Raw genomic sequence first — 11,656 nt, forward strand, 5'->3', positions numbered from 1 at the left:
GTCGCTTCTGTACATTTAATGTCACTAAACCCAGAAAAACATCAGACAGACCATTAAGAATCACATGGGTCAAATATATAATTTTTTAATGAAATAATCTGTAATTGGTTGGTAAGCTATTGATCAGAGATTACACTGCTTTTTACAACATTCCTTCATTTCTCTGTGAAAAGGGATTATACTTGTTGGATTGAATAATGTACTAGAGCACAGCTTATAACAGGTCTAAATCAGTAGGCCTAGGGACATGTGCTGTCAGACTGTGATGGATGTTTAGGGCCCCTGTTGAAGTGTTAGCAATGTCAAACCATCCCTATGGAGATAAAATGCCAGAATTTATTTCTCTTCACTGACAAAACCAGCTGGCAATACACAGCTATCTCAGATGATTTTTTGACAATCTTTTTTTTGTTCATTCCTTTTAAGCAATGTACAATAAAATGATCATTATTGATTAACAACTCCTTGCTCTTTTTTTTACTTGTATGATCACAGATAATTTTAATGCAATTGTATATAATATATATATGACAAAGAAAGGGAAAATGTAAAAATAAATCTCCCAAATTAAGAGTTAATAATCGATAAAATTTTATTTCCTTAACCAAAAAAAAAAAAAAAATTAGAGGTGAGCTTGTAAATCAAGAACATATACAATGTATGTCAACACTTGCCAAATGTCTTCATTTACATTTTTCTTTAGAATAAATAACAAATTACAATATAAGTACATCCTAATTTATTAAATTATGCAGGCATTTTATTAACTGAAATCTTTTTTTAACAATTAGATGAGGAAAATATTTTTTTATTATGACAGTTATACACATGTATATCTCTCCCCTCTATTATGAGAATACTCAAATTGATTAGAAATATTTTTGTCCTCTCTCTTTTAATTAAAACAGTCAACAAATGAAAACATGTGGGTTTAACACATTTGATGAATTTGAAATGTAATACATGTTGAGAACACAAATATCTTTGGTTAGCCTGCCCTTCTAGTGATTCAAATTTTGCAAGACCATATCACATGCAAATTTTACTTTTAAAAAGTTTTTAATGAAAACAAACTGTCTAGTCCTGAATTACATATCTTGAAAGACCTTATCTCTTAATTTCTCCTGACCCCCCCCCCCCCCTTTTAAATAAAGTGATAACTGATATATTATGAACAGGACCAATGCATTGATTAAAATACTTACATATCATTCAACAGCTGGAAATTATGGTAAATGAAGACTAACCATTAGTTTTTTTTTTCTTTTCCTTTTTAAACTGGGCATTTGCATTTGTTGTAAAAAAAAATAATTTTATAGATATATTACACAATTACACAGTATTAATTAGTAAATTTCTATGATAATATCTGGTCCCAGTATTCATAATGGGTTGTGGTTTCAATTAAACAAATTTACAAATGCAAATCTAGAATTAAAAAAAAAACCACACACACATTAACAATAATGTCATGCTAATAGTATTCAACAATAACAATATATAACAAAAATTGCAAGTATTTCCAAAAAAATATAGGGAGCAACCATAGGGAAAAAAAGTTTAACAAACTATGTATCACATAGTCGAACCTTCTACATCACAGGTGCTATGGTCACAAGACACAAGCAAATTAAACAATGTGCACCACTTTTGCCTTATCTTTCTTCTACGTCTTTTAATTACACATCTAATACATCAGGTTGTAATTACAGGAGCAATACACTTGCATACCTTTGATATGACAATCAAATGTTTTCCCTATACAACAATGATGTAACAGAAATCACATGTTCCGCAATAATTTTTCTGATGAACTGTTAGTATGTGGTGATAAATATGTATCATTGCTACAGGTTTACTTTGGAAAATAGTTGCTGCCTATTCGTTCTTAACACCGTGCATTGCACATTTTCACATGCTGTGTTATTTTTTTCCTTTTGATCTTGGCACACAGATAAAAAAAACTTATCACACAAACAACATATCAGGCAATCATCTGATCATGAAAAAATATAATGACTGATTTTATATAAAAATATTTTTTTTTTCAATCCCTAAATTATAACGCTATATGGAAAATGATTCCATTTGTACAACATATGAACTTTTTTTCCCCTCAACTTTTTAAAATTATCAATTGAAGTGAGGCGTATGTCTTTAAAAAAAATATCAAGTTAAATGAAGCAAAAAAAAAAAAAAAAATTCATCCAGTTGTTCATTCCAACATGACAGAATCAACATGACTTGGATTTCACAAAGTACATGAACACATTCTACAAACACTTCTCAATTCAATGTTCCACAAAGTTCCATTGCATACAAAAAAAGTCCTTAAATCTAACACTACTTTGCTCAGAGTACACAAATGTTATCAGATAAACATACTGACTCTACCAGGTATAAACCTAAAGGTGCTGTAGATTAAAAATCATGCATACATGTACGAGATTAATTCCTTATCATAGTCATACAATGGGTATGATTCGCACGATTATTTGAAGATCATTGGAAAATACATCCCTGATAAAAATCAAAGATTTGAAGATCACAGTTATTTTTTCTTAACATTTTCAAGGCTCCTTACAAAACATTTACAGTTTCCCTTTCTTAAACACTCAGAATATGGATCATTTCACAAAAAAGCACTTTATTCTTGCACACGTTTTTGAAATTTCATTCCTTTACCGTTTAGGAGCACTGAAGAAATGGTGGTGGTGGACAGTGAGGGCAGGGGGCGTTCATCTGATTCATCTGAAACACATTAGGCATAATGTTGTAATAATGAGTGCCGTTGGAGACTGAAAAAGGACCATGGAAAAACACTTGGTCTATTGTCAGATTGTTCAACTGGTCGAATTGCTGCATCTCCAGCACCTTGTTTTGGGCACGACGTTCTTGTTCCATGTATACTTGGCAGGCCAACTGGTGAATCAGATTCAGAGTTTGTCTTCGCTCATGTCCCATAAGGCAGATTGTGCTTTCATCCACAACACGATATAATGTTAATAAATACTCATGTTTCAAGTCCTCCTCATCACTGAAATGATTGTTTAAGTAAGCATCCAGCTTTTGGCGTTGCTGATTTATATCACTGAAGTCGATGAAGAATCTAGAACACATGTATCTTTCCATTGCACGAATATCTACATTTTCTGCTGGGTTGTATCCTCTTGTCAAAAGACAGCAATACTTCAACAGGCCCCCACCTCGGATTTCTTCTGGATTTCTGGTTGCAATCAGCTTATTGTCTAAATGATGCCATGCCTCCAAGAAATCTCCATACATACTCTCTGCAACAACTGTTGGATAAAATCTCTCACTCATTGGAGCAGAAGAAATTTCATAGAAGGTCAGCAAGCTATCCAAAATTACTTGAAAGGAATCAACACTGAATTCAAACTGTCTTTTCATTTTATCCACAAACTTCAACTCCACATTCTTTCCCTTGTTGTTAGAAAGAGATATCAAGCTCCATTTGTCCCCGTGCTCATTGCAAACTTTTACCATTTTCTGCACATATGCTTCCTTTAAACTGCAACTGCTCATTTTCTCTTTGTTTACACCATCTGGGAGAAAATCAACGAGACAACCAAGAACGCAATTCTTAATTTTCTGAAGCTCTGCATGGTTTGAGCCATGGGAGAGATCAACACCAAAAATCAAATCCACATCGTTGTATGAACGGACCGAGTCCGTTCCGAAAATATAGCTAGCTGCACCCCCATTCAAACGAATATCTCTAACACATACTCCTTCTGTCTTCAATTTGTCTCTCACAACCTGTACTAAATCCTTGAGCTTGACGTCCAGAGTGGGAAAATTACCGCGACCGTGTATTGGAATAACATCTTCCATCACTTTATTCAGCCGGTCAACTTGTTCATAACATAAAACTTGAAAACGGTTCATACATTCCATCTTGACAGTCCCGTTTCCAAGTATATTTCACTTAAAGTTTGTCCAATAAGTTCCGAAAATTGAACAATATGGCTCAACACTTATGAATTCAAGGTAGGTTCAACGTTTCCCTTGACCGTTCTCTTTCGTTGTGCAAGTCAATCTGCAGAATTGGCAGAAGTACATTGATTGTCACTTCACTGTGTATTTATACGCACTACGACGCGATAACGATCGTGCTGGCTGTACTGCGACTTAAATACCTAGAATAGTCAAAAATGAACAACACATCAAAATTAAAACATTACATAAAATTTCTTATCAACTCAACAAAATAAGTAAAAAATGTATTGTTATTAACTTAGAAATTATCACCGTGGACTATTTTTGAAAGCGCATTGATATTTCTCGAGAGTGCGTAGAAACAGCTGATTATGGATAAAAATAGACGTAATCTGTGATTGGTTCATCCTAAGGGAATACACAAACTTACGATAGGTTGTGAAATTGATACGAAAAGCTTACACAATGACTACACGAATCCTCTTGGAAAATTACACTGAAAATTTACCCATTATTATTTTTAATGGAAACAGTTTTAATATGATCGCAAATTTTACCAATCAAGTAGACGTATGGAAATCATTAATTCGGTTATTTTCCATATCTGACTTTACCTCATAATCTTTATAACTGCTAACATATGGAATATTAAAACTATGATGATTCATATTATATACCATGTAAGTTAAGTAAAACTACACTTACATTAAAAACACATTTAAAAAAAAAAAAAAAAAAAAAAAAACAAGCCTAATAATATAATTGTTGAACACTTTCCTAGATTTCATTCTTCCAAAATGGAATGAAGAATATATATATATATATATATATATATATATATATATATATATATATATATATATATATATATATATATATATATATATACGAATGAGCTTACCTTCGATCAAAACAATGAGATGATATAGGACAGTTAAAAAAAATATAACTTTACAAATGCTTGTTCTTTCCTGTGGGAAGTGTATCCTTACTATGCGGATATGTTGATGAAAATGACAGAAGTTTTGTAAACAACTCAATTTCACTCTACCACCCACTCAGAGTCTCGGACCAAACTCTCTTTACGCAGAACTGCCTAAAAATATTATATACATATCGACTTTTGGGCTAGTCAATATCCACGCACACGTCAGACAGAGTCCAACGTAAAATTGCAATTACTCGACTGATTGGAGATGCTGCAGAAAATGGAAATCGATCGCATAATTCACGTCAGAGCGGTGACCAAATAAGGAGAATTTTATGAATGAATGAGGAGAATCTGTGAAAATGATCACGTTGAACAATGCCCTGAACTGAAATATTGAAATCTGGGAACGATATGTTATCTCTCGACTCAGAGAGAGAGAGAGAGAGAGAGAGAGAGAGAGAGAGAGGAGAGCATGTATGCTAGAACAGCTGTAGAAACGAAAGCAAATTCATATATCTTTTATAAGATTGTGAGCAGTAATCGTCTCACAATTTTGTCCGCTACCCAGAACATACTTGTAGGAAGTAAGATTTCATGTAGCATAACAAAACTGTATTGCCGAATCCCATTAAATAAACACATGTAAGTGCCCCCCAATAATTTTGCCGATATATAGAATACTACAAAAAAAATACATGTAGCTACTATATGCTTGTGCCCCCTCAATAATAACGTCTGATGATCTTTTATTTATTTATTTATTTATTTATTTATTTATTTATTTATTATTATTATTATTTTTTTTTTGCTTGTCAAGGAATTTTGGTATTTGAAAGTGCCCCCCCTCCCCCTGAAAATGTATGGTTGTGCCCCCTCAAAGTGAAATTGCTTCCTACGGGCCTGTGTGATTTATTTGAAGTCGAGTGTATTTAATTATACAGAACTCCGTGTTTGCTCCAAATTTTTATTGTATTACTGTTCGTTATCTTCAAATTCCATATATACATGTATATAAATATTTATTTTTTCCAAACCAGGGGTCACCCTTTTGAGCATTACTTTAATTAAGGATTGGAAATGAGGCAAAGCCTATGCACACCCTTTCCTTGTATAACAGGTCGAGACAAAGACAATAACGGTGTAAAATACAACTTTTCGGACTTATTATAAATTACTGTGAAGATAAACTATTTCGGACTTTTCTTTCGGCAATAGTGATAAATTTTTTATAAATTCCGTACAGCTTAATCCCATCCGAGGCACAGTCAGATATGGACAACCTAATTCCAAGAAAGACAACTCAAACTTAAATAACATCAGATAATGAGTAGAGTTATATTTCTTGATCCCCCTTAAAAAAATCAGATGAAAAAATGTATATATAACAAAGCCAAAATTTTGTGCATTTTTAAAATAATTAATATAGTTTAAACATGTGAAATTTTTTTTACTAATATATGATTCTGAAAGGCCTTGTTAGATCTACATGCTTTAATCTCAAATTTAAAAATTTGATTTTAATAGGAAACTGAACTGTTCCAAGAAGAATAACCCTCATTGAAAAAAAATATATAAAAAGTATATAGATATGCGAATATACGTGACAAAAATATGGACTGGATTATATTTGAATGTCATTGTGAACAAGAACTCATGCATCTGTCAACACATAAAAATATTACCCAACCAGAGGAAATTGAGACAGTATATAAGTATGCTAAACATATCGTCAACATGTCTGTAAGTAGCCCGCGTAGCTCAGTCGGTAGAGCATCAGACTTTTAATCTGAGGGTCTTGGGTTCGAGTCCCAACGTGGGCGAATCGTTTTTTGAAAATTTTCATAGTCGGTAAAAATTCTTTGTAGCCTTTTAAATTTTTACAGGCCCACACTACACAATACATGTATCTACTTGATAAAAAGGTAAGGACATACGCAATGTAGTTTGAACATTATTGTCTTTTTCCCTGGAGTTGATCGAAGAGTTCCAATACTTGAAGGACCTGTGTGCTACTCTATTAATGTCTTTACATGGTGCTGTATACCTCTTCTAAAACAAATTTGAATGATAAAAACATCTAGAATATATGTTTAGTAATTTCTGTACATTTTTCTTTGAACAAGAAAGGTTTTTCGTCATTTAATATCTATTCAAAACATCTGGTTATGCATGCTGATTTTTTGTCTGCGAACATCTGATGGTACTAAAATTTTAAATTAAGAATATCTTTAAAAATTATCAGTAGGTAAGGTACGTTATGTATGTCCTTAAAAGAAAAATATCAGTAAGTCTTCGTAAACACAGGCACCTGACGTACGGATGCGGATGGTGTAACACCCTCTCACCCATCCTCAAAATACACGAATTCCCAGCACATCATATCTAAATTCTGATACATGTAACTTGTATTTTGTTTAAGTTTTAGAGACTGTTCCTCTATACCATTTTATTTTTATACCATCCTACCTCAGGTGCCTGTGACTGTTTATATACGGCAGAAACAGGTAAGAACAAACTCAATGCCCTCCCCCCCCCCCCCATACCACCACCACACACAAGACGGACACACATAGTCTTCATGTCTCTATCGACTTCTCTACCGACAGCGATACTCTTCTGTCACAGGTAATCTTGACCCCATGCAGATCCATATACACATTATTTCTGAGTCCAACCAATTCCGATGAATTTTCATCCTAACGAAATCTTATTTCTAGGTCATTATGTCTGTAAATTAGACTATTATTCATGCTTTGAAATATTACCATGATATTAGACTTGTTACCATACCGCTTACTCGTGCAGTAACTTACTAGAGTCAGTGCCCCTCTGAAAAAGAACATTCACATCGACATATACAAGTCATTCGTTTCATAATACTCTTTTTGCATAAAAAAAAGTACAGGCTTAGTTGGTTTATCCTGTCAGTGTGTCCATGTGTGTAAACATTACACACGCAACAAGCTCCAGATTTCAATTCCTCTATCAATGACATACTAGCTCACCCTGTTGTAAGTTTCCACGAACTGTCCAAATCTTGCAAATCTTCAGCTTCTTTGACCCACAATCCCTTACTTCCCATGCAGTGAGTTATGCAATTACAATGCTGTCGGACACTAAGGAAGATATAGGGCATAGGGACTCCTGGGGTGGTGTTGTTAAATTATCATTACTGCTTTGTCCGACTAAAGCAAGTCTTAGGAAACCTTGGGAAAAATGAACAAGAAAGTGAAATTGCATCCAGGATAATTCAAAAACTGTAAAATACAACTTGTCCACACTTGCACCGAAATTCGTTATAATCATCAATGATAAGAAAAAGGAAAGCCCCTCCCTCCCTAATTAGAATGTCATGAGAATCCGTCAATGTTGAAAAAATACTAATACCCGGTAGTTCCCATTTATAAGTTTTCAAACTTTCTCAAACAGATCGTGACAGTGAAATGTTTGGTCACATAAAAAATTGAATACTGGATATATAAGAATATATATAGACCCTAGTATAAGAATTAAGACTTTACTTGCAGATCTGCAGAAAGTACTATATAGTAGTGAAAGAATCGTTCATGCAGAGTTATATTATTTTGAAATTTGGTGACTAAATCTCTCAATTAAACAAATTATAGCAGAAAAAAGTAGACGGGTGACGATAAATCCTTTTCAGTGTCGTGCATACGTACATGTAAAAAATTTTACCCCAAAAGGGTACCTGCACAAAAATTAGGAAAAGAAAAGAAACGGAGAGAAGTGAAAAAAGAAAAATCAGGAATGAAAAAAGAAACGGAAAGAAAAGAAACAAAAAATAATAGGGTGGGGTAGGTGCAAAAGAAAATAGTGGCAAATCCAGGACTTCTGTCATGTTGTAAATTTTGAATTTACGGATAGATTTCCGGGAAATGCTTAACATTGTTTTGGAAATTGAGGAGACGCCCCCACTTTTCTTAGGAAGCGAGAATAACATGATCTTATAGATTAATGTTATTCAAAGACCGGTTGCCCACCCCACCCGACTTCCTGGTTCAGTATCTTGGTCAAACTCTCCCACGGCATTGTACCACACATTACATAGGCTTTCCGAGCTTAGAATTTTTGTTTTTGCTTTAATTTGGTCAAAGTTTTTTAAAGGCACTTCTTTGCTGAATGAATTTACTGATTTAGTGGAATATACACGGCTCTAGATACATGTATATATAGTTACTGTATTTCTGAATACAATTGCAAAATTTTTCTGCCGCACTTTGTAGTCCTCAATCAACAGGGCTCCCATTTTGAGTTTTCGGAAATGAAAGAAAATAATTTTTGGTAATAATAACTAACAAGTTTTCAAAATTTTCGAATTTCGGTAATGCAATGCAGTCGTTTCAGAGGTAAAAATGCAATTTTTTTTTTTTTAAGAAAATACTTTTATAAAGTTATCTCTCTTTATAATCAGTCGTTGCAAGACTCCATTCTCTTTGTGAAAATTTTAATTCTGCTGACTGTGCATAACTAATTCAAGAGAAATGAGCTCTTCTTTCTTAGAAAAATGACAAAATTAAAAAGAAAAAAAAAATAGAGATAAAACAAAAACCCTCTTTTAATTATTAAATTTTATCGTATTAAAGGTTTCATTATAATAATTTGTCTTAAAAGTTGTCTGGTATTGTATAGAGTGTTAATTTTATTTTCATTTTTTCTCCATTTTGTGTCAGATTTTCATAAATACAGAAAAATGACTGAATTCAATTAAAAAGTTTGAACGTGAGGAAAAGTGCCAGACTTGCAACACCTTAAAAAAATTATTTAAAATTATGTGTATTTGTAATCTACGTGTGGTCTGCCCAGAAATAAACTGCAGGTAAGGAAAGGATCCATAGTGCTGACAGTATTAAAATTCAAACTCGGTTTTATAAAACAAACTCTTTCACTTTGTTAGAAAACTTCGTGTATCAGTGACGTGAATACCAACTTTAATTACTCGATTTATAATTTAATAAGCTAATTTTCAAACCGCAAGGTAGGAGAGCAACGGCGCAATAAATTACTTTCTGACATGATGTTACATGTATAGAGATGAAAGTTTAAGCCTAATAATCAATTATGCTGAAGATGTTCTTTCTCTCTCTCCTCTCGCTGTCTCTCTGTCCCTCCTCTCTTTCCATCGATGTGCTAACATAGAAGTTTATTTATGAATGAATTTCAATTATTATTCAGCTAGAATAGCAAGAACACTAACAAGCGCATGTTACTCTTATAACATTTATTATAAGAATGAAAATGCATGTAAATTGATTTCAATGTAATTTATATGGTCAGCCAATTGTCTTTCATACAGATCAGATATTGTCAAATTAAAAATATTTCATATTGCAGGAGACCATTAAAGATAGATCTATAAAAGGACAGTGGTCAAAGTAGGTAGTCTCAAAGGGGGCCGAGCCTCTGATAAGAGAGATTTATAACAAGCATTCTGACAGTATTGCATAAGCAATATTAATAGTCCCCTATCGGAAAGTGCAATCTGATTTTCTCTAAAAAAGCCATAGTTCCATCAAATATTATTGAAGCGGAACGAATTGCAAACTTATCTACTACCCCTAAAGGTAGACTCACACATCAAAAGTCAGCTTAATATCTGCAAGCATTTAGGAAAAAGTATGGAAAACCAAGTCGAAAATCTGGTTCCCTTTTAAAATTAAAAAAAAGGCTGTAACTCTGTCAAAAATCACCAAAGCGGAACGAAATGCAAACTTGATCGGTAACTCATCAAGGTACATTCACATGCCAAGAATCAGCTCAATATCTGCAAGCACTTTAGTAGAGTGGAGACCTTTGAATAGTGTCATGTAAAAATTTTGAATTTTTCAATTTAAATACAAAGTTAAATTGAAAAATTCTAAATTTTTATAGAGGACAATTGTCAATTCAATCATTACTGATACCGGATTGAAACCTTGACTTCTTTTTCTTTTTGCCTATATTCATAGTTTTTGATTATATTTGACCTTAGACATTTGCATCCAGTTTTTTATTCTTGCAAATCGATACAATTCTTTCTTTGAAAAATTTTAAAACTGCAGTAACGCATCATGTGCATGTACCTTATAAAGAATTTCTATTATTAGTACAATTTATTTTCCTGGTAAAAAATGATATGATTTTAATATGTAACTCATATTTTTACTTTTTTTGTGATACTAAATTATTGCTCTTCCTATTCTCTGTATCAGACATTCTTCATATCATGGTCTGACGTAAAATTTATTTGTGAAAAAATAAGCACGGCTTGGTAGCAACCGCTGAAAGAAATATCATTAAGCGTTGCAATTGCAACGCTTAATGCCATAAATTATTGCATTCATAGTTGACATTCTAAACCGCTTATGCTAAATCGCCGCTTAATGAAAGAATTATATCATTAAGTGTTGAGAATGTCAACTATTAATGCAATATTTTATGACATTAAGCGTAGCATTGCAACGCTTAATGATATTTCTATCATTAAGCGGTGTTTTATCATTAGCGCTTGCTACACGGCTTCATCCCATACTATTTTCCATTTGAATCTAATACTACAGTTGTTGATGAAAACCAATGTTGGGGAATTTGATAAAAAAAATGTGAAATTTAGAACATAGGTTTAATACTCCTTAAGCGTGCACTGTTGCAACCACTATTGAAATAACGTTCACTATTGAAATAATTATCTCAATAGTGGTTGAAAATACATTTCAAAACCAAACACAGGTTACAACAGGTTACAATGAAATAATGTTTACTATTGAA

The 11,656-nt window shown here is 32.9% G+C and overlaps 1 protein-coding gene and 1 non-coding gene across 2 annotated transcripts; one reads left to right on the plus strand and one right to left on the minus strand.

Moving 5' to 3' along the window:
* Window positions 1-1,559: 1,559 nt before the first annotated feature.
* On the minus strand, window positions 1,560-4,157 carry LOC133201799 (terminal nucleotidyltransferase 5C-like). The gene has a single exon (XM_061337606.1). The coding sequence runs from the start codon at window positions 3,916-3,918 to the stop codon at window positions 2,689-2,691; it is 1,230 nt and encodes a 409-aa protein (XP_061193590.1). The 5' UTR covers window positions 3,919-4,157; the 3' UTR covers window positions 1,560-2,688.
* Window positions 4,158-6,638: 2,481 nt separating this feature from the next.
* Window positions 6,639-6,711, plus strand: Trnak-uuu (transfer RNA lysine (anticodon UUU)). Its single transcript has one exon. It is a non-coding gene; the product is annotated as a tRNA-Lys (tRNA).
* The last annotated feature ends 4,945 nt before the right edge of the window (window positions 6,712-11,656 follow it).

Source organism: Saccostrea echinata, unplaced genomic scaffold (genome assembly GCF_033153115.1).
Source record: "Saccostrea echinata isolate AGI-Se365-2 ecotype Australia unplaced genomic scaffold, CSIRO_AGI_Sech_v1 ptg000045l, whole genome shotgun sequence".
In the NCBI taxonomy this organism is placed as follows: Eukaryota; Metazoa; Mollusca; class Bivalvia; order Ostreida; family Ostreidae; genus Saccostrea; species Saccostrea echinata.